A 24,303-nucleotide genomic window follows, 5' to 3' on the forward strand; every position below is an offset into this window, starting at 1 on the left:
ATCTAAGTATACTGTATATTGAGTAGCGGATGAGTGTTTAGTTAAATTTATGGCGCTGTCTTGCTGAAGGCTGTCAGAGTGACTGTTGACGGCTGCACGAATATCTGTCAGTACCTTGATCTGTGGAAACGTCATAGAACGAGATGCGTCATGTCCCAAACTCTTGGCCCTGCTGAGCTCGATGTTAGCCCGTCGACTCTTTGGCGGGATTTGTGTGGCGACGAGGAACTCCTCATGGACAACCAATGTCAGCAGGACGCTTGCCCCGCTAGCGCCCATGGGCACTATCGGCTGTCCACCCTCTACCGATGATGTCGCTGGCTCTTTTGGTTTATCCTTTTAGTCGTTTGTTGTCTTCGAAGTAGATCTGCATGCTTATCTCTACCTTTCTGCTGTCACTGTTACCACCACTAGTAGATCTCGGAACTTATGACAGTGATGAGCAGCTCGCCTAGAGGGGACCATTCCAAGGCCTATTCCATCGGATAGCGACAAGGAGAAGATGTGAGAGCTCATGTCGTGCCGCTAGAGCTTCTGCCGCCGCGGACCTAACGGTGGGGGGTTCATGTCGTTATTGCAGCAACCTCGGAAACAAGCGGACCGGCCGGACCCGTTCGCCCGCTCACAATTCCAGTGGGGATTCGGGAGTCCATCCATACAGGTTGTGGCTGCGCCGATGGCTCGGCGACTACGTCGGCTACGGCGGCCGATACCGCTGCTGCTGGTGGTGCTGCTCTGGCCGGATGAAGCTCTTCTGTGCGAGAAGAGAAGCGCGAGGGAAGGCCTATTGCCGCAACTTGGGGGTGGGTGAATAGGTGTTTGGCTGGCCGTTTCTCCTGGCGTCTGCAGCGGCCGCCATTTCGACAAGAGAGGAGGTGAGGCGCTGCGATCGCTTAAAGGCGGAGTCACGCAAGCACCTCCTCTTAAGCCCTCCCCCTGGCTAACACAGGGCCGTCAGTTGTAACGACGTTGTTGTGCGGAACGCACGGCCGGAACACGCAATCCCGCTACATTGATTTGGTTGATCTATTTGGGGTTACAGATTACAACACACAAACGGTATACGTATCTTCGTAGCTAGGCCATGCACCGATCGTGCTTCAACTGTGATTAGCCTCTAAGAATTAGAGGAACCACCTCGTGACGCGTTTGCAGAGAAACAAAAACCTCATTGATGATCTGTGCATGTGCGAGTGATCTCTGTATGGGCACTGGTGGGTGGAAGTCGTACTGCTCTGGCAAGAGTAGACACCGCCGTGTAGAAGAAGTTGGGCCTGTCGTAGCTAGGAAACGGCTACCAAATTCAGAGGTGTATAGTTCTATTTAGTGATTTGACGCTCGCCAGTGAATGAAGTGTCAATGCTAGTTTCGGCCTATAGCAGCAGCTAAGTGTTCAAGATTCAAAAAAGCCCTAGGTGTCTTGACTACTAGCGGCTGAGCTTTATTAAACTGTGTATAGGAAACTAAATTAGACGCAAGAACGTATACAATATAGCGCTTTAGAAAGAGCACGGAAACAAAGGCTGAAAGAAGGACACCGAAGAGAAGAGGATTGGTGCAGGCGGGCTGCTTTAATACGGACGATTTTTCGGTTAGAGACAACGAAGAAACAAACCTGTTCGGGATGGATACGTCGCGTTATTGTGAAATGCTGATGTAGCGAACAGCTAGTCGGGAGCGAAACAATCACCGCATAGGACTTTCTCTGGCCGATCGTCCATCAGAAGGGTGGGTTCTAGTTCTGTTCATCGGATTCGGTGCTTTGTGTAGTGTTTGCATAACAAAACGGAGTGAACGAGAAGGACAGCGCGCTTGGAGGCAGGCGCGTCTGGCAAACGGCCTTGTCTAGGACGGTGCCGGAGGCCGAGCGCCAGATCGTCCTTACTAACGTCAGATCAACGTCAGCACGCAAGATGCTGGCTACAGTGACGGCCGTACCATCGCCCGTGCAGCAGTACAGGAAGACTGGAGTTAGACCACCCGGAGATATGGTGGACTTTCAGGACGTGAGTATCCGATAGATTGCCACATTTCATCAACACTGAATGAAATGACAAAATGCATCGTATACAGTTATATATAGACTTATAAATAGGTCAACTTGAAAAAATATAATCTAAACTAGTGGGTATTCAATATTCAACTGCTTAACCAGCTTCCAGTCCAAGCAACGAAATTCGAGTTGACAAAATTCTAGGTTACTCGTAGAGGTTCCATTGAAAACCCCTTTACTTGCTCGGAAGTGACCGTCCCACTGATGGCCTTTTTCTGGAGAACATTTGCCGATTACGTTAAATAATTATTTCGATGACAGTCATAAGGGCGCACCAAAATTAATGGGCCTTCTGCGAGTTGAAGCCGAGTCTCAGGTTGGGCAAAAAGCCCACTGCGGCTGTTCGACTGTGTCCTATAGACACTCCACCGAATGGGAACAAATAAGCGTTACGACGAATCGTATCGAAATAGAAATAGAGAAGAGGCCGAAATTCGACAAAACTTAAGAACAACGTCGGTTCTAGAGTGTAACGCTTACTACCCAACTCTTGCGAACTATAATACAGTCCTCGAAAAGAGAATGTAGCTGTTCAGCCATATCTATCTCGGTAGAAATTGTATGCTAATTTTACTAACAGCAATCTATCTAGTAAATTTGCCTTGAGTCAATTCGCCGTACTAGCAGTCCAGCATGGCCTGAGTAACTATCTACCCAAATAGTCAAGTAAGCCAGAATAAGCCTACCGAAACAAGTGTACCAGCTAAATGTCTGAACCTATTCGCTAACTTCGAAAAGAACACTATGCCAGCGCCACAGCAGAACTTCTATCCCATAGATTCCCGCAGTTCACGATGCATAATGGTAATGTAATACTGCCACATTGATTTTATGGCCGTAGTTTGTACTATTGGATTATTTTGATAGCAATAATCCGTGCTGTTAATGAATTCTACCACTGATTTTCACCCACCCGTCGGGTTTGGTTCGGGCCAACTATTTTTAGTTATTCTTTCTTTTTCGTCTATTTTGTTATCACGTCAACTCACTGGCCGCAAACAAATCGCTTACTAAGGCAAAGCTTTGGTATCAATCAATTATCCTAACAGCTTCTTTCTAGCCATGTTCTGGCTCGTTGTGCCTGCGCGAACCGGCGTACGTTGATCCGACGTTTGCTATTGTCGCCGTTGTTTCTATTGATCGCTCGCTGTACACAGATTATACAAAGATTATATGCAAAAAAATATATATATCAGCCCCCTTTGCGTCTTTCTGTAGTACAACTATTATAATCTGTAGAAGGCGTCTTAACGGCGACAATGGACCAGTACCTTATCTAAATGTCTTTAATGGACAATGTTAACGCGGCGTTAAATGAATATTTCGACCGACAGCAGCTGCATTCATAAATATATATGTCAGTTAGGTCCGAACCACTACGCACTGTATGCGAGAAATGGACTGAGAGTCACAGGGCAGGCAGAAAGGCCCTGACGTTGGTACACATACACAAGCATGAAACACAAACAAAATCGATTACGAAAAACGTCAACAACAACAACAACAACAACAACTGATTCGATGTTTTTCTCCACATCGCCTCCCCCCTGAATCTTAAGGGGTGCTGCTGCTGTTAAGCCGTACTATAATGCAGGTATAGTGCTAGAACTCGGACAAGCTTATTTAGCGATTGACTGGACCCCCCGGTGGCATCCCGCTCTGAGCTATGGCGCACTAACACTTCATAATGGCCGTTGAAATTCTTCAACGGAAAAAGTTACGATTAAAAATACGAAACCTATTTTCGTTAATTTGGAAGTACAGGCATGAAAGCAGTGTTATTGATGAAATACTCAGAACTGGCCTCCCTGCCACAACCAATTACGGTTGTCATTTCAATAATCTTGTCTGGCGTCAGATGTTTGTTATTTTATCACACCCCAACGTCCCGTACTTGTAACATAATATGTAGCTACAAAGAAAGAGTACAATGGTAAACTCGAGTGTGGGCATCCGAGAGTTGTGTTTCGCCGCGAGAAACCATTCACGGGCATCTGTTCAGTGGTAGTAGACAATGCTAACTATCAGTGAAACAAGGTAGGCAACGAATTGCTACAATATTTGTTTATTAATATAGCTCTGAGAGTTATGTGCGGGTTACAGTGTAGCTGTTTACGATGTTTGTTTTTGCTTGAGCTTACATCGTACAGTAGAAAGTTCCAAATGTATCTACATGCCCGCTTGTCAAGGTAAAGAAAATCAAGGTAGTTGAACAACGACAACAAAACTGCTTAAATGAGTGTTCTCTGCGAGCCAGCTCCCCTCGTTACTGGCTATCGGCCCGTAGGTGTTCACCGAAATGTTTGTCGAAGGCGTTCGATACCGTCAACACGTTCAACCCGAATGTGCTTGCCAACTCTTTATCTGGAGCCCGAATAGGATTAAGGACGTTACCTGCACAATCGAGCCTCTCGCTGGCCAAGCTCGTGGTGATTTCAGAGAAATGCCTTCGTGTTTGCGGACAGATAAAGCGTTCATACTCTCCGAATGACGATGTCTTCATAAAAATCGTCGAAGGAAGAGACAGAACTTGTTCGGTCTTCCTTTGTACGTCAATCGCTAGCTGAAGCTACTAGCTTCGTCCCCTGAAGCGCATCGAAGTCGCGCATTCTGCACACCATCTTCGTCTGCTTAATTCAGTTTTGCGGGTTCCCGACACTGTTATCGTTAGAGCCGCGATCAAAACTAGTTTCGCTATGGACAAAAGCCACGGGATTAGAAAGAAGCTAAATCAGTAGTGGACGACTAAAACAAGCACGTTATTGGTAAACGATGGTTTTGGTCATTTCAGCGATTCCTTAAAAAGGATAAACATCAGTATGACGTACACATACACGCGTGTTTAAACTGGACATCTGTAAATATCGTCTTCTGGAAGCCGCCGTTTGACACCCCCAAGAATTCGGCTAGACCCATGTTGACTGCCACTGGCCAAGGTACTAATACCGGTCGATCATATAATCGAAATCGAATTTACTTAGGGACAGTTGACGTGTTTCATCCGTTGCTGCAGAAGTGCCTACCTTTTACCGGATCTGATTCAGTGCTTTTTCTGTTTCATCAAGGACTCATTTCTGTCGTATCCACCTTTGAGTCTCACGGCCAACAACATTTCACCTTTCGAACGCTGACGGGTTGGGAGGACTAACCGAAAATGTATCCGGTCTGGCTGTATTTCGTTGTTAAGCTTCAAGTTCGCCTTCTACTTAATGCGGAGTTCATATCTGTTACAATTTGATTATTTTCCTATTTTATTATCCGCACGAATCAGTCCTAGTAACCGAAAGGAGTGATTCAGTTTCGGTAACCAACACCTCAGATATTATATTTACCTTGCTCATCAGCACCTTCGGCTTTGTCGTGGAACAGCAGCTTCATGCTGTTTAAATCTCTGGTCGAGCTTAAGTTGAAGCCCGGCCCCGATTGACGCAACAACATTCGTTTTTTTTATTGTGATCTCCAAACGTCATCAGAAAACCCATCACCATTTATTATTGTCATTATTAACGGTACCTGCTTGGATCAGAAGTTACTTCAACTACCGCTGTTGCATCCGTACAGGACGATCAGTTTTGGCATAAGAAATATGTTTACAGAGCTCTTTGCGCGAATATGGACTGGCGTTTTTCTTTTAATTGTTTAGTTTTTTCGTCCATGTCGCTGTTTCTTCAGCGCGCTTCTATCGGACAGAAAGCACAGTAGGCCGTCTTTGCTCCAACTGCACTTTGGACATGCGCCCCTATAAGCATATGAATTTCGCCTGTGTTGCATCTATACGCAGAGAAACGGCAGTCGACCGTGTTCGCCCGGTGGCCGACGGAAGACCTGACGAAGGCTCTTTAGGTGCCGACTGTAGCCTCGCGTAATGCCAGTTTAGTGCGCCGTCAACGAAATCGTTTAAGACCGGTTTGTCCATACTTTAGCAGCGACGTCGGACTAAGCCGTGGTCGAATAATAGTGCTTCTGTTAGGGGGCGGCCGGTTAGCTTCAATCGATGAAACAAGTCAAAGTGCTTTGCGGTGCCTCGACCATTACAGCACAGCAAAGTGCTTCTAACGTTGAATAGCGTACACAATAAGCTAAACATAACGTTTCTAAACTTTCTGGCCTGTTCCAACTTGGTCCTTTTGAGGCCTTCTACATGGTGAAATTGCTAAGTCAGTCGACATCTTGAAATCACCGACCGCGTCTGACTAATCACGGAAGATAGACGAGACGGATTAAAAACAAGGTTTTATGGTTCCGTGGAAAAATTACATAAACCTGACTTGAAAGGATATTGGAGTTTGGGAGTGCGTTTGTTAACGCAAAATTTCTAAAAATAAAAAAAATCCCTCACGAACATTGCGCGCGTTCAGACTAACGGGTCTGCTTTCGTGTGTACTTTTATGCGATATCTTAATTCTTTCATACGTATTTTCGTGATATGCTTCTGTTGTACTTTTTCCACAGTTCGCTAGCGGGGAGCAGAAAGAAAGCTCGACACATGTATGATTCACTTATAGAAACATTTGTTTTTAGTTAACTGTTTTCGTCAAGCCCGAACACGCCATTACTCCAGCGGCCTGTCGATGTCGAATGTCGCGGATCTGCTAAAAAGTTACAATCGCTTGGCGCCATTTTGTCACCTCTCTATGGGACTGCGACACGCGATAGGGAAGCGATTGAGATGTCGTGCCGACCAGGGCAGACTTACGCAGCGCTTAGCGATAGGTCCCATTTCAACTACTGAGCAAATGTATTCGCTATAAGTAATTCCGGTTCGAGTCTACTGATCATAGTAGTACTTTATGCTAAGCGAGGCCCGGACAGCCAACTTTACATGGGACGGCAAGAGGGGAATAAGGATCACTTATCTAGTGGCAGACGTGGCTATTGTCTAGGACGAGAGGATCCTTTTTTTTTTATTTTAACTATGCGAAGTCACACTAGAAGGCTCCTGCCTTCGGACCGTCCGTGTTCGATCTGTAACCTTTGGCTGGATAGGGATGCAGCTTCCTTCAAGCTATGCGATGCGGAGCGCGCACTCCGCAACAGCACAGTCCCCCTATGCACTTGTTTGTCACTACGAGTTTCATTTGAGGGTATGCGAAGTAGCGTAAAGGTCGCGAAGAAGTGCATCTGATGACTCGGATATATGTTGGCCGAATTGGTGATGGACACATAATAAATTAACCCTGTCTGAAACTAGAATAACTTGTTAGTCCAACATAGATTCATCGAGGTAAGCGAGCAGTCAATCGCTGACGATCAGATCTATGCGCGTCTCGTTTGCGCTGTACATATAATTCATCGTAGGCCGATAAGCGCAGTCCCTGTAAAATGTAACGCCCCAAATCATTCATGTACAATAGATGCTGTTCTACGATGATTTATAACGACCTACTACTTGACGTAGATCCTTTATTTAACTTTATTGCAACGTATGTTTATAATCAGCCTTGACGAAATGGACTTCAGCCTTTGTCTGGGTGGTTTTTGTCGTGTTGTCATATTTGAGCGTTCATGAATTCCTTTTCAATTTTGTGGATACCGCTGCACAGCGTCGCTGCTACGTTATAATAGATCCGCGGCTACAGTGTTTCTTTAATGCTCCAAGCACCAGCTTCTGTTGGCCGCTAACAAAGGCACGACAGACTCAACGTATGGCTAGAGCAAACGGTTTGTTTACTATTCCATTTTCTGAAAAATCAACTGATTGACAGACATCTCAACGACTATAGCAGCAGTAACAGTATAGTACCACGACAGACAGCTGAAAAATCAAAGCCATACATAAGCAGAAGGAACTTAGGCTGATATATATGTAATATAAGATCTGAACGCACGGGGCACATGTTGGACGCCCAGCGATATATTCTTCTGAAGGCAACGCATATTCTATATAACGAGGAACTGTATGCAAGCCGGACGAGTACAAATACGCTTAAGTCATCTTAATTTCTTATTATACCAAAGAGCATCAGGGAAGTATGAGGAGAAATGATAGGAAATGACCGTCTTTTTATGGCCGTTTCCATATTATTTGCTGCCTACAAGAAGATCTTATTATTCAGTTATATGATGATAACAAGCCAGGCAGCCGTGTTAACGATGCTAACAATATGACTGGCCGCTGCAAGCACATGGCTGATATCTTTAAACGGAAAAAAATCTGTGTATGCCACAGCTCAGCCATAGCATCAGGACATCAATATAACACAATACCTTATTTATCTGGGGCAGTCAAATAGTCGTGAGGAAGTCGGCACCCCTTCAACCTCATCGCGACGCAATGAACCGATACATCCTTGAGGTATGATATCAGTGTAAAATGCACTAGAAGAACAATAGATCCCAACCGAAAGTAATAATTAAGTGGCCCAATGAAGACAACGTACCATGAGTAAATCATCGCTCAATATGAAGGCGAGGCACAACATTTACCCGGGATGTGGACTTGTAGAAATGAAGGTGAGAAAAGAACGTAGCATTTTTAGTTGCTCACCTGTCGATCGATCCATTTTGGAAGATGGCGATGCTTTCTGCTCGACACACGATTCTCCAACAATCAATGGAATCGTGGCCAGTCAGTCATTATCAGCTGACTTCATCTGCCGTTTAATGTGTTCCTATTAGTGCGGGAGCATCTGTCATTGAGGTACAATCAGCACTTACCTGAGTTATACCGTTACCACAGGTGGCTGCGCGCTGACAGCGCACGATTCGTTTCCTGAATAAAGTTGACAACAACATGACAAATGGCAGGACAACATACCGTTATCGTTCAATTGTTATCAATCGGCCTATGTCGATCGAGTTGCGAGTCCTGTCTGCACATAATGGAATATTTCTCATGTTAGGGATCAGCTAGAATGTCTCGTGAGAAACATATATGTGTGGGTGGGCGCTGTGTCATCATTTTGTAGTACCGCCCTATTTTAGCTATTATTTAGCTGAAAGCTCATGATGTTCATTAAATACAAACAATATCCCGCCACCACTTGCGCGTATGTACAATGATCACTATTGCGCGACTCAAAAGAACTCAACAAAGTGTTCCTTGAATCATTTTCTAAATTGAATCTAAGAAGGCAAACTTTCCGACGTTCTGCCAACTCGGATATAGCACGAAACGTTCAGAAATGTTGTTTCGTAAATGCAAATGCCGATGCCAAAATCAAACTGTATGATTCCATTTCTCGCGCCGGTGTAGTTCATTCATTTCTAATTTATGCTCTGTACACTGTGATTTACCTGGATCAACCAAATCGCTCACTGACGCCTGTTAGTGATGATCCACTTTTGATCGCATATAACTGTCACCGGCAGACGAAATATAGATGTCGTACGCCGCTGCTATGACGTAACGGCCACAACGAAACTATGGCGACCAATAATAGCTTTTTGCCTCTCTCTCTCTCTCTCTCTCTCTCTCTCTCTCTCTCTCTCTCTATATATATATATATATATATATATATATATATATATATATATATATATAGTGCGTCTGCGCGGACACCAGCACGTCGACTTCCTTCGCCACTAACAAGGAGGAGCGGAGGAGCGTACCATTTGCTTTCAACGTGTTACGAAGAGCAAATAGACGAAGTAGACATGGCTTCCAATGAGAGACCAGCTATCCAACATATGGACTGTTGGACGCACACATCAAGACCGACTCTCGTTGACTTCACGTTCGCTCCGATCCTTCGTGCCGACAGCCAGCCGGTCTGTCGGCCGGCGGGCCAGTCAGATACGACAACCCGTTTTACTACTCTCGTCTCCGTAACAGCAGCAGCCGCCAGAAGTCGCTATGGCGATCATAACGGCAACTGGACGACGTCCGAGTTCGGTTGGACTGGCTTAATCAGAAGCGCAAAAACGACTGCAACCGTTCAATTGTAACAGGAATTCGTTTTTATCGCATCAACAAACCAATACTGCACTTTTTGACACAAACGTCGTCCCAAATCGTACCCCGCTGCTACTCCCCGCCATCCAGTGTAGTTTTCATTTGCAATGTATTTAACGTGATACCAAACAGTATTGTTCTGGCCCAGAGCTTGGCTTCTCGCTGCATTTCCTACAGCCTACGGTCGAACACATTTCACTACTTTAGCCCTTGCCAGTACTTAACGGTAGCGTTTAACACCTGCCGACACTCGCCCGTCGCGTTGACGTAAGCTGACGTTGAGGTACGTCGTTCAGTCACTAGAACGGCCTACCGCCTTAGCTGTCGATATCGTCGTTGCCGCGACTGGAGACGCTGGCGTGAATCGCTGTCCGAAGTCCGTCATCTTCGGCGTTCGCCTCAAAGGAAAACATGCGCAGACAAGTCAGCAACGGCGCATTTGAGCGGTAGCATAGATGTCGTCGTCGTCGTCGTCGTCGTCATCATCATTATTTTGAAGCCGCAAACCCGATGCCTCGTTGGGCATACCCGTCCAGGTCCTTCTCCATAGTTCAATGTCTATTCTGTCCTTTTTGTCGGGAAGTATCTTTCTTCATTTTTCCGATCTACCCAACTTCATTCAGCTGCTCTTTCTCTTTCGCGCGCGCTTACTTTATATAAATCTGTGCAATAGGAATGGGCTAAAGAAAGCCGCAGAGCGAGGACAACTGGGAGCCTTTTATGTCGATCAATACACATCTAGCGGACCAGCCGCAATCACATCACACACTTCTACGAGCAACATAACCGCAATGCATAAAGACCTCTACAACGCTGCTTTACAGCTATATGCGCCTGGGGCTGAAGCTGCGGCTGACGGCTCGATGAGGAGGAACAAAAATGAAGAGGAATAGGCTGAATCGGACGGGAAAAACGAATCAGACGATAGTCAGGCAACCGCTGAGCCAAATGATGGCTTCATCTTGAAGTGGAACATCTTCGTCGGTAGCCGCCAGCGTCTCCGCTGTGAGGGAGCATAGTAGCAGCATCGTCATGCCAACGCCAGAAGCGACAATAGTTTCAAAAGCAGTGTCACCTATATACATTCTTTAAAGTTAGAGAAATACCACCACCATAGCTTTTTCTCTTATATGTATATAGAAAATGTATCTATTCACGACGACGATGATGAATAATAGTGCTGATCATCATATTGATAGGAATGCTGATGATGATAACATTGAAAACGTTGTGGTTTGCGACACTTGACGGTGCCCTGGCTGGTAACATCCATCCATCTATCCATCCAGATTTGCCACCGGACTTGTCCTTACTGGAAGGCAATAGTCGCAGACGCAGGTTTGTAACATATTGGTACAATTTTGTGATGATAGCGATGATGATCGTGATAAATGATCACGCTGGTACTGGAGGGGTTTTCCTTGAAAAGAAACGTGTGTTTGTTTCTTGGCTTGCATCACTAATAACGACAATGGTATTAAGTGGATGCCGTGGTAGCAATATTGCTAGGACGAAGGAGCGGTGTTCTTCAGATCGAGACGACAATTGTATATTCCTTCTACTGCACTGGAGTTTAGCGCAAGGTCATAGTAACAGATCTGTAAACGGTGACATTTGAGATAGTGATAATTTTAACTTGAAATTAGCACCGGTCAGTGGGGCAATATGTATATATACGCTCTATATTAACAGGTGGACTTCACTGGACCATCTATTAAAGGTATTTAGAATATGATGAGAAGTTCGATAGCGCCCTTCATTAACTGAGCCATGATATATGGACCCATGCCGCCAAGCTGAACATCTAAGTTAACTTTCATTATTAATAGTTAACTCAACACACAGTCGAAATACGCTGCCATCAAAATATCCTATGTAGGTTTCCTGTTAGTCTCTATTACACTATATGATTATCGTTTTTGCCATTGGTTTAACCAACATACGCGGTTATGATCTGCAATGAAGGAATCATCGACGCTGTCCAACCGTTCGGTGGACGTGTTACGCCCTTGAAACAGAAAATGGTGTCCGCACTTCTAGCCAGGGTAAAATCACGGGATACCTATAGTGCAATGTTGGACACTGCCGTATTCCCATTGAAACATATAAATAAAACATTCCAACAATACGAACAGCAGCAACTACGAGAACGTTATCTGCGGGATCGTTTGTTTCATTATTTACTGTGGGCGTCAAATGTAACGTCACAAAGACGCCAAGCGGCAATGAGATAACGCGGCCAAGTTGAGTGCTCCATGATAGTCTTCAAGCAGCAGAGACAACGCGGCACCGGTCGACGCGAGTGACAGCTGGCAATAACTGACAAAAAAAAATACCATGCATAGCGCATATAGGCGACCTGAAAATTTAAAATATAAGCAAAAAAAAAAAAGTCTCATATTCGATGTTTTTGCATTCGCCAAACCTATATTTTAAACAGCGGAAAGAAACCCGTGGTACAATATTATTTAATTATGTACTGACGTATTTATTGCGTACTTTAAGCATAATTACGATGCATGGTAACTGAACCTTGCCGTTATATTACGTTGCAGTCAACGGGGTTAAAAAATTCTTGATCATGTGTCGAAAGGACGAGACACGCACAAAGCGAGACAGATAAAAAGAAAAAAAAAAAACATTAATTAGGAAATCTCTTGTAAAATCACTCAGCGAGTTGAGAGATTCAGGTACGGTGTTTCAAATAAGGGCGCCATTGATAATCACAGGTGTACGTGTCCACATAACATCTACGACTTGGGACATATATGTATAGTTTGTTGCAAAAAATAGGGAATATGACCTCAAACCTATCCAATTTCTACTGTTTTTGTAACTAAAGGGTTCCATCAATGAAAAATACGATTCTTCCGCGTGCTCTATCTACTATGGGGCAATTGTTATGCTAGTGAAGCGGGCGGCCTTGCTGATTTAGTTTGTACTGACGATGCACTGATCATTGGTAGAATACACTGGTAGATAACATAAATTCGAACGTGTATGCTTAGTTTTGACAGCCATAATGGCAATAGCTGCAATCATCGTAGCGAGGTAGCATCAGTTAACGAAAAATTGAACGATAGCTTTTGATGTGGGTGCCATTGTGAAATGTATCACAGGTCATTTGTTGGGAAGAAGGGACCCTGGCTAGTGTATGAGTCTTTTCCTCTACGCGTGGCTTGCTAAGGATATCAATCATAGCTAATATACGATACGATGATTGTTCGCAAAACTAGCGTTTGGTCAGCCTGCAATTGTATATGTAGATAACGATCTTATCGTATGCAGTAACACTCAAATTTCGAGTCGGTTTGAGCTATTTTTTTTTTTTTTCTATTGGGTCGCTTCTGAATATAAACTACCCGCTGTATTCTAGCATCTCTTTATGACACCCTGACATCGAACAACTGAAGTTGTTACCCATCCCATTGGCTCACTTGGGCTCGAAAACCATTGTAGGGAACACTCTCGCCCGACGTCCAGCCCATTTGATGTACACTGAATAAATACTGCGCTTGTACATTGATTTAAATCAGAATCAGTTATTCATTCTTGAATTCATTGTCAACCATGTTCTCGTGTGTACCTTAGATAGCAAGGTCTATCTGCGCTTGTGATCCGATCAAATGGCACTAACATACTCCGTTAACCCGCCAATTTTGTCTATCATGTGGAATAATACATTTGGGCATTGTACGCCGTCATCGCAATTGGCTCCGACCAGTCAATGAGATCAAATCGTCATCGTTGGGAAATCACTACTATTTTGAATGTACTAGACTACACATATAAGCTTTTAAGAGGCACAGGTCCTACTGCCGCTAGTTCCTGCTACGGACAAGCCCGATGATAGATTCCCGGTGGTGAACCCTCGATGACGAACCTTCGACAAAACAGACGAAGTAGAGAAGGAGAAGGGACATAAGGAGAGAGGCGTGGTCCACCAACTCAATCCGATAAACGGCACAATTCGAATACAACACAGCCAACCCTTTGCGATAGGACGGTCTACACCAGTCTACGTTGACTGCGATAGGCGGCCAATCGCGCGCACCCGATATCCACACTATGCGCTTGTATCAACTGGTTCAAGCTGAAGTAAGTAGCATCCAGAAACATTTAACAATAGACGATTATTTGATTTGTGATTCGGAAGAGCGAGCTCGAGAAGGGCCAGAGCCCTCAAGAATATCATATAGTAGACTAATACATATGTACGCTGATGATACGCGTCAACGAAAAATCGGATAGCACACAGTTGATTTGGATCTAATATACGCCTTTACTGCTGCAGCCGCCATCGTTGGTATTGGTTTTTCTCTACCGGTACTCAAGTTTCATTAGAGTACACCTTAAACCTATTCTAAATACACAAAAAAGGGCGTGGTGCTTCCCTCTCTCTCGCTCTCTCCCCCCTCTCTGTCTCTCTCCCTTCTTTGATGCCTATCGCCAGTTGTCCTTCCACCTCTTAAATTAACCTATTCTCATCAACAACCACGGATAGGTTACCAATCTGACTCGAGCGACCCGCGTACGTATATTTCATTATGAAACTGAAATCCTCACGGCTATAACAGCATTTTTCGACAAGCGACCTTCTCCTGATGCTGGGCTTGGCTTGCAGGAGCTGTTCAACGTCAATTTATGTTGACATGTGTTTATTTGTTGGCCTAAAATACAATAACTGTTAGCGTTGTACATTGCGTAACACCGCTTCTATACGAAAATCTCGTGACGAGATTATCGTATTGAGTCATTATTGCTTGTTATTGTTGACGCGTTATCAGGCATCTTCTTCTTGATGCCTCTCTGTGCCAGAAAGGGCTATATCATTCTAGTACCGCTTCATTTCTTTTGACTTGTTGATGCTTCTGCCGCTATTGCTACCGTTGATGGCAGTATCGATGCTTCTTCGACGTCTGATAAATCATATTTAGCCTTCAAGGTTGATTGACCACCACTGAACTAGGCTGCTGCAAATAGGTCGACACAAAACTTTGCCAGATTGGACTGGGATTAGTCTGCGTTTACCAGTCAATCAGTTAGAGACAATAGGTTACCAGTATTATGAATACGTTAGAAACATTTCAATCGTGTGGACTCTTTCGAGGCTACTCAAAGATCGGGTGTCCTTTTTTGCAGCAGGACAAACACGGTCCGCGACCTGAAAAAATGCAATAACAGCGCTAAACCTGATGGTGTTTTACGAAGCATTAAAGTGATGCGGTGTTAACGCACACGTTGGCCTAATAGGCACGAAGCACCTGACAACTCTAAGCAACAGAGAAAAGGCGACACGGGCGACGTGACAGTAATGACTAACGGTGGGCAACGCTCACTCGTGGCATTCACAGTGTTACATCGGACTCTACTACTGTGCATTAGGAACGGGGCCGTGTTTTAGGCACGAAGACGGCGGTGACAGAGGCCTAACGCGAACGAACAGAAGCAAATTCTATAAAGAGAAAAACAATATATATATATATTGTTTTTCTCTTATATATATATATATAGATGTCCGTCTCTTATTATATATAAATATACATATATATATGTATATATATATATATATATATACAGACAGCACCAAGAAAACAAAAGAAGCAAAAAAGGGACGTAAAATAGTGCGGAGGTGACAAGTTTCTTTGACGTCGCGCGATTGACGTTCGGCGGAGCTGAGGCGAATAACGTGCTCTGAACCTATTTGCACGCTCTAGTTGCATTGGGTCCGGGGTTTTATAGGGTCCGCTACAAAAGATAGCGTAGTATCGCTGGTCCAGCGTGAACAGCCGGTATTGCTGTTATGAAGCCACCGAAGATGAGACGTTCGTTTGCTTTTCGACTGATGCTGGACTGTTGTTTCTTATTTGTCTGTTACTGCCATACAGCTAGTGTTGCCTGATCTTGCTGGGTCATACCAGAAGTGGGCGCGAATCTCCTCTTGGAGGAAGGACTTGCTCAAGAAGATACGCGTGAACAACAATGGACTAGACACAATGTCGAACAGATTATCTAATGATATATATATATATGTATGTTAGTTCGATATAAGAAAAATGCTTGCTAGCCATACAAGCAGCTTCAACTGCTACTCGCAATGTCTAGCATAGGATGATACACAATAGGAACTTCGGCAGAGAAGAAACTTGCTGTCGGGGGAACAAGCGAGTAAGTTGTCGAAGCGAACGATGGTAAAATGCGTAGCATAGTCGATACATAGCCGCTGCCGGACGATAGCCTAAAGTTAACAGTCTCATCCAAGTCACGCAGCAGTAAGATATATCCGCCCGACAACACACGGCGGTTGGCTTGCAGCGGGATTGCTCGAATCGTTTACGAGCTACTGCATAGTTGAAGATGGTATGACACGTTATAGAACAGACGCACCAGATGGACACAGGATTCGCGTCTTGCATGATCCTATTGTGTTACAACAACCACAACAAGTTGCTCGGTAGGTGAGCCCATTGAAAGAAGCAGCAGCAGCCTATCAGGCAGAGTAGTCGCTATACCAACCAAGATGGTTTGGCATAGTGAACCGGTGGCCTATAGCTTGCCAGCTAACTTACCAACTTACCTGTCAGCCAGCTGTAACTAACAGTAATTTCGAGCAACGAGCATAGCTAACATAGTTTTGCCCTTCCTGAACGTGATAGGGGGAGGGCGTCTTTACAACGCCAAAACGCTATATTTACCGCTGTGATGCCTGTTGACGGAATAGCTTGTTCTGTGCCGACTAGGCAAGGCATAGACGCCCGCTGAGAAAGTGAAAAAGCACACACTTGGCTCAGAGTAACCCCCCTGTGCACAGTGATATATGGAGCGTTAAGCGACAGCGTATACGAATGGACGCTTCTGCCGATTGTTGTTGTCATAACCGAACTACGAGATAAGAAGAAAAATTTAAAAACAAATCTGTTTTGCTAGAGGAAAAAGAAGCCTCGATGGGGGCAGGATCCGAGCAGCGCCCTGATTAACACTAAGGAAGAGTGAATATTTCATGTGACCTTCTACAGTTACAAGGTTAAACGACAACGAACAAGCAACAATAATTGATCTATATTTTTAGCGTATACCGTTATGATAATTCGCAACAAAAAAAAACCACAGCTGACCGCGTCAATGAAAAGTTAACTTCTCGTCTCATAAACTCGTTCGTTGTTTAGCTGGTAGACTAGTTCAGTACTATTTTATATGTATAGCAAGAAAAGTTCGTGCCATCTAATTATCGAACAGCAAACACAGTGCACAAAATGGCTGGTTTCCATTAGTTTCTCACTCCGCGTACCCGTAGTGCTCGCAGGCATATAAATGCGGTATTCCTACTGCGTACAGTGGGCCCATCCAATACAGTGGCATCAAACATCTAGCCATTGGTTGGTTCAACCCTCGCCTGTTCGACCAATGAGTGCGTTCGCATAATCTCGAAGTGGGCCTTCTTCTGGGTATCATTTGGCGAATTGCACTCGACCGCTGTTTGCAAGACAGAGCGATCAAAACCGGTAGGTCTACCCCCCCCCCCTCCGAAGGCACCCGACCGACCCAACAGCTTTGGCAACTTAGCTCCGTGACAGAGAGTTGGATTGGAGTGATTTTAATGGACACAAGCTATACAGACGATATTTCACAGAGGGAAATTTCCGCTGTCAGCCGTTATATTGGTCGCGGCCAAAGACAGATGCATAAGATAACTGTTTGACATCTCTGACACACGCAAAAATTGAGACTATTGTGGATGGAGAAACCGGCCTTGTGACTGGTTCGAGTTGTCTCTCTACGGGCAATTTTCGTATATCCGATATTATCTCGCGGTCAATGCTGGCTTAAAAAAAAAGCCAGACAGGTTCATTTGAGAATTATAATTGAGCCCCGCTTATTGGCGACGATCGCCTACAACGGCACTTTTTTTTTTTTTTTTTCTGAATAACCAGCCGTGCAGTCACCTTTGGATAGTGTACAACGAATGCTTAAGAGAAATATGCCCATATCGTGAATGAAAAATACTCAGATACGTACAAGTTCTACAGAGTATACTAACAACATCGTCCCTTTTTGCTGCAGAAGGTACCGGCGTTTTCTAGTTGCAGGTAGTGACACCTAGATAAATGTGCAACGTGAGCGGGAATTATCTCGCTGGCAGAAAGCTTTCTTCTGCGTGTCTAATTCTTCTATTGGCAACGAATGATCAGCGCGTCTCGAACGCTGAATGAAATCAATTGTGAATCGATTACAACCCTGTACACGGGAAGTGCCGCCATCGGCACATTCAGGCAAAGGCGAGGCAGGCCTCTGTACCTTCGCAGACCCATGCGTCCGTAGCCATACGCATGTAAATCGTATTAGCATTTTCTAATAGTTAGCAGTATATATTAGTATCTAGTGGCTACGGCAGAAAGTGGATTGGTGCCGCGGCCAACGTGAATAGCGAACGCACGGTAAAGAAAGAAAATAGGCCCGATAGGTCAGCTTTTAAACGTCTCACGACAACTGAGTTAGAAGGGCGAAGTCGGCAAATTCGTCCAAATCTCTGGCGAGTGCTAGGACTGTTAATTCGGCGTTTAGAATGGTACGCCGCAACTATTCGCTGACGTACTCGCTATGTGAGAGCCAAAAATGGTTTCTCGTGAAGGGCAATGCTGAAACGAAGGGTCAGGCACGACTCAATAGGCCGCATAATGCCAAGCGTACATTTGCCCTACCACCGTAGTCCGTGATGCCATTATTGCTAAGACTAGTTCAATATCGTTTCCTTAATGAAGTAAGCAATCATCACGCTGTTGTTTGGCTTGTTTTAGTTCAACGGAAGTGTACCAATATATCATGTACATGTAAAGACACTGGCGCATCGGCTGATCCGCTCTTGCGAGACGTCAGATTCGACCAGGTGCCTTTCCGGTGATCGCGATTTACTTTCCTACTGGTTTGTCTGACTGTTTAACGGGGCGGTCGCACTATAATACAGATGTGTTTGTCGCTTTTCGTATGAGCGTCGAAGTACGCCGCCTTCCTGCGATCTCCGTCCAACTTAATGTTGTCACGAAGTCGACATAACAACTACTGGGAGGCTTCTTTTTCAAGTCGCCGCCAGTCGAGGGGCATTTACGCCGACAGCTACCTCCTCCGCGACCATGAAGAAGTGGGTGTCGCGTCGACCAAACTTGGTTTGACTAGCGGATAGTTTTGCTAGCGTAAGTCCAGCGTAATGTTCAAAGCGGACGAAAGTTTTTGCCCCTCTACCCCCCCCCTCCCACCCCCCACCGAAACACCCGTAGGCAATAATCGGGCAAGCGGCGACCAGCAAGGGAGGGGTGGTCTTGTGTGCCTGTTGAAGAGAAACGAATACCCCTGTCTCGTGATACGTTATTTTGTGAGAAGGAGTGTTTCGTGAGCGTATTGTTTGTCGCCGCTGATGTCTTCGCCATGTTAGTTTTCAGTGTCAGCTGGTGAGATTCAAGACGGCTTCGCACAAGATGGGTGTGCATGAGGACGATATTGGGGTATAGCAAAGGATGAGGCTCATCCAGGTGTCGGCATATAATCAAGTAAAGTTGTCAATCCAGTTGTAGGATACGTTCTCTTCGTAGCTCGTCGTGATGCTGTCCCAATATCGTAAACCACCTTTTTACCACTCTTTATGAAGGTGTACCGGATAAAAAATTACAGCGACATACACACATATGCATAAGCCCCTTGAATAAACCTACTCTTGTATTTTGTACCACTACTGCAGATTAAGATCGTTTTGTTCTACAGAACGGTAGACGCCAGCAATGACTTATCTGTTTGTTTCAACCTGTAACGAAAATTATTTACCCCACAGATTCTTCCGTACCGATTCATACCACACCCACCATTCTGTTGTGATTACGACGTTAAGACAATATTTTATCTCATTAGCTTATTGCTATTACATAATATCTGGCCACGAACGCTTTGCGTTGATTGACCGACCCGCCATATTACGTCAATCAAAGATTTTGTAATAAGCAAAACAAAAAGATTCAACTGGACTTTGATATCTAGCCGTTTATACGATATACGTATTCTACGAATGGACATGACGTAAAAATTTCCTAAGCACCGATTAATTGAATAACTGATATTCGTTTGAGCGTTCGGTCACCTGCTACAACGAGCGAATACAGAATCTACGTAGCTTTAGGTGCGGGCTCTTCGCACACGCATTTCCACAGCTGTATCATTATTAGCTAGTTGATACGTGCCAGAAAAAAGCGTGCTGAAGGGCCTACCAGTTAGGCGGTCGGCGGTACGGTATGTACGCATAATGCCTGTGTGCGTTCGAGGCAGGCATACCTTGATCCTACTTTATTGCTTGTAGTAGCTATTGATTTCTATTCATTGGTTTCTGTAAACGCGGTCACCGTTGTTGTTGTTCTCCTTGTCCTCCTCCCCTTTTCCTCCTCCTCCTCCTCCTCCTCCTCCTCCTCCTCCTCCTCCTTTCTTCTTCTTCTTCTTCTTCTTCTTCCTCTTCCTCGCCCGTTTTGTTGTCGTTGCTCGCTGACGGACCTATCTTCAAGCGCTTCAAACTGTTTGTGTTAGCTGGTGCTACATCAGTGATCGCGAAACAGCATCATGACAGCAGGGAGTATAGAAGTGCCCGTTTTAGTGCTTCTGGTACCCTTTTTGGCTTAGCCTACAGCCCTTCGTTCCCGTTTTCATGAGGCCAAACGATATCTGAGAAATCTTCTTCTCTATAAAGACGTCACTCAACATTATATCTATGACCAACAGTCGCCGCCACCACCATCAGCATCTCCATTATCACCGACACCACATAGATCTGGATGCTGTCAGCACGGCAAGCCGCCATGATACGCCTCTGCGCTACTTCATCAATTATCAGGGCACATATACAATAACGATATATGCTGATACGGCGACGTGAGACTTTACAGGAATAAGGTAGGGCAACTTATTTCGTCTTGGTCGTGGGTTCTGCTCTTACTTTAGATTGCGGCTAACCGATTATATAATGAACGTATAGGGGCTACCGCGTACAGGCAAATACAAGCTAAAGTCACGAATTGGTATACATTGGTTTGATAATATATAATAGGACTAACAATAATGAAGAGGTTAGAATAATTCGAGTATGGAGTCATCGTAGCGCTGCGTCGTAATGTTGGAAGACGGAAATAGGTTTTATTAATATCACCATTGTGATACGATTATTTTAACGACTTTAAGAATCAATACGTTTGGATGTTAACCGACCCATAAAATGGCCAGAAAAACTTCACCATTCCGTGAAGTGTTTTAATAAGGGACAAGCCAATACTGTGCCTTAATCCTCGCTCACAACAAAACTGCAAATCATTTTTTCTGCTACTTCAGATACTTTAGCGACCTCGGTCAATTGTCTGCAGAGTTCGTCTCTAGCGGCACTTGTTGCTACCGCCTTTATTGTTTTTTTACGCGTGATGTTGCCGATGCGGCCGTTTTAACACGCACTTCATCTTTCGACGTTACTTTGACGGAGGCGAAATAAACTGAACTTCATGAGTTCATAGCGAATAGGGCGGTCCTCTAGTTCGCTAAATGCGTAAATATACACTTACGACCATACAGATATCCATTCGCACGAACTTTCAGTATCCGCACCACAAGATGGCAGAAGCGCCCTTCGAAAGGATGTGTCCAACTTCTACAAAAAGTAGTCGATCTTATCTTGGACAGCAAGCAAAGAAAAACGTATTCTATATATGTTGCGTTTGGGATAAATGGTAGTCGAATTAGGCGGGCCATAGGTTTGAAACGACTGAACTAGCTAACATCTATCAAACGTATTATGATGGCGTTCGTTACTAGCCCAGCGGCTACGAAAGGAGTCCTTTTTCCGTCTCGTCCAACGTAGTAGTCCTGGATTTAGTCGAACATTGCTAGGAACTACAGGACATTGACAGGTATCTGTAAGCGGTATGACCAAATACCCTAATTATTACGATCTTTTTAACATGCGTTTCTTGCTAGTCCAGTAAATAATAATGGGGCAAAGTATTTCAAGTTTCACGTAATCGTAGTTTAATCGTTATATATTGCTTTGAGCGACTTACCCTACTGCAGCATACAAAGGATGTATACATCAAGATTCGAACCTAGACCTTTACCTGGCCGAAAGCTTACTGTGCAAATGCGTTATTACTGCGCCACCACAAAGAGTCGGAACCATTTGGTTATAACCTCTAATAAACTATATGTCGTGTTTATCGGTTGCAGCCCAACGGGACCACATCGGTGCCAGACTGTTACTAAATAGTACTATGCCAATCTTACATCGCCAGACTTGTGAGCCGAAAGAAAACCATTTCGAATAATGACAACTGGTGTCCTAAAAAAAAATTTACGTATTAACTGGATAAGAATAATATGTGCCTGTCAACCCTATGATTTTGCATGGCCTATACTTATTTTCCTTGGAAAATCATGTCACGTGCGGTGATTACGTATGCCGTATGATTGTTCTCGACCTTTTTTGTCTTCATTATTCAGGCTTACCATCTTCTGTGACCTGCCGATAACAAGTGCGACGTATTTAAGATGGCAGAGATTTAGTTTGTTGACTATTCAAGGATCAATAAAACACTCCAGCGTATCTGTAGTAGATGTGTATTAATAGATACCATGCCTAACCAGTGCCCTCTGCTACACGACATACATTAGACGAATTAATGGAAACGCTATTTAATAATCGAAAGAAGGAAACGAGACTAAATCGAGGGCACAGTGTTTATGTACGTGCGAATCTTTACAGAAGTTAGCGCAAACGTTCATCGGTGCATGGCTATGCAGTCGTGCAACTGACTCCGGTACGCTTAGCTGCTTCTCTGTGTTGACATTTGGTACATTTGTGATGATAAATTTATTATATTGAGTCTCCAGCCTCCGAGGATCATAATCTGAAATGTGCGACCGTTTCAATGTTCCGCCATGCATCAGCGTAATTGATCAACTTAAAAGTTGATTAAAAAAAATAGTCAGTCTAACAACAAGGACATATACGTTTATGTGCTAGGAGCACATACATCGATAGTCCAATTTCCATTACATACCACTTGTTTGAATTATCCTGAAAAAGACAACTCCTCTCGAATGTTACCTTTCAGACGAGCTTCTCAATCATCAGGTGAATAGGCACGCGTTCTTATCTTTTATTGTAGGTGGCGGGGGCGTCTTCGACTGACTGGAGAAAGTGATCTCTCGACACTCGGCTAGAACTCCTTACGAAACGAATAAGCTATAGCGACAAAACTTCTACTAAGGGTCAAGGTCAAAAGTTTTCCCTACCCGGCTCAATTCCGCAAGGAGCCTACGCATACTGGGCAGGCGGGTCAAAAGAGCATTAAGCGGCCGGGGAAGCATCGGGCATAGCTGATTCGTGCTGCGTTTCTATAGTTGAATCACAGTTGACACGCAAGCCGCTTTGCCCACGCGGTCCAAGTTCGATCGTAGGAATGCACGTAAATAGACAAACACCCTCTATCGACACCTATTGAAGCTCTTTATCCCACAGTCGTGCAGTGTTTCACCGTCAAGGTGGAGTGAAAAAGGACGCGACCAGGCTTCGATCAAGAGCGTTTTGTACTTGTTGGGCTTAACAGAATGCAACAACTCAACCCATGCTTTGCCTACCCGGTACACACGCGTCCACTGCGGCTGTCATTACTGAGTAAACATTGATTCCTATAGTTTGCACGTCAATCCACTATATAGCCAGCAATGGCCTTGTTTCAAATTCTTAGCTATTTACTATAAAGGCCTGCAAAAAACAGAAAACGAGATGACGGTGAAAGAAACGGAAAACGGTGAAAATGTTTTCCTGTTCAACGCAAAGTGGGTCGCAGCTTTTAACAGGCGATGTACAGCCAAGCACCATGCAAATGTCTATGAGACATGTCCACCTAAAAAGGAAACCTGTTTAAGAAAAGCATATTGGTGGTTATGCTTCAATTAGAACCAACAACCCAAACTCTTCGTTGTATCCGCTCAATTCCGTTATTCGACAAATAGGAATTGAATAAAGCTGCCGCTGGAATTCTGATTCCTCATGATTTGTCAGGGCGAGAAAGTGTCACGCAAAAAGTTCTCCCGTTGGGTCTGAGATCGATCTGAAAGTCAACAGCTTTCAGAGTAATTGGTCCCTATCGTCAACGAACCTAAGTGAGTCCAGCAGCAGGGACTATTGTTCAGTCCTGAGTCGTACCATATAAGAGTAATCGCTACCAGCAAGGAGAGTGAAATCTCCACTAGATGTATGCATTGTGCTTTTTTCCAACTCTTCACTAGTTTTTGCTACTGGCCAGTGCCAGCACCTCATAATTGCTCCGCTATATTATTA

At 44.5% G+C, this 24,303-nt stretch overlaps 1 protein-coding gene across 1 annotated transcript in view; it reads left to right on the forward strand.

The window, feature by feature from the left end:
• The first annotated feature begins 970 nt into the window (after positions 1–970).
• Positions 971–24,303, forward strand: part of LOC111249210 (uncharacterized) — a 48,558-nt gene continuing 25,225 nt past the window's right edge. Inside the window, exon 1 of the mRNA XM_022802772.2 lies at positions 971–2,006. Within this exon, the coding sequence (XP_022658507.1) occupies positions 1,914–2,006 (93 nt within the window). The 5' untranslated portion in view covers positions 971–1,913. The remainder of the gene's footprint in view (positions 2,007–24,303) is intronic.

This window comes from Varroa destructor, unplaced genomic scaffold (genome assembly GCF_002443255.2).
Source record: "Varroa destructor unplaced genomic scaffold, Vdes_3.0 BEIS01000004.1, whole genome shotgun sequence".
Classification (NCBI taxonomy): domain Eukaryota; kingdom Metazoa; phylum Arthropoda; class Arachnida; order Mesostigmata; family Varroidae; genus Varroa; species Varroa destructor.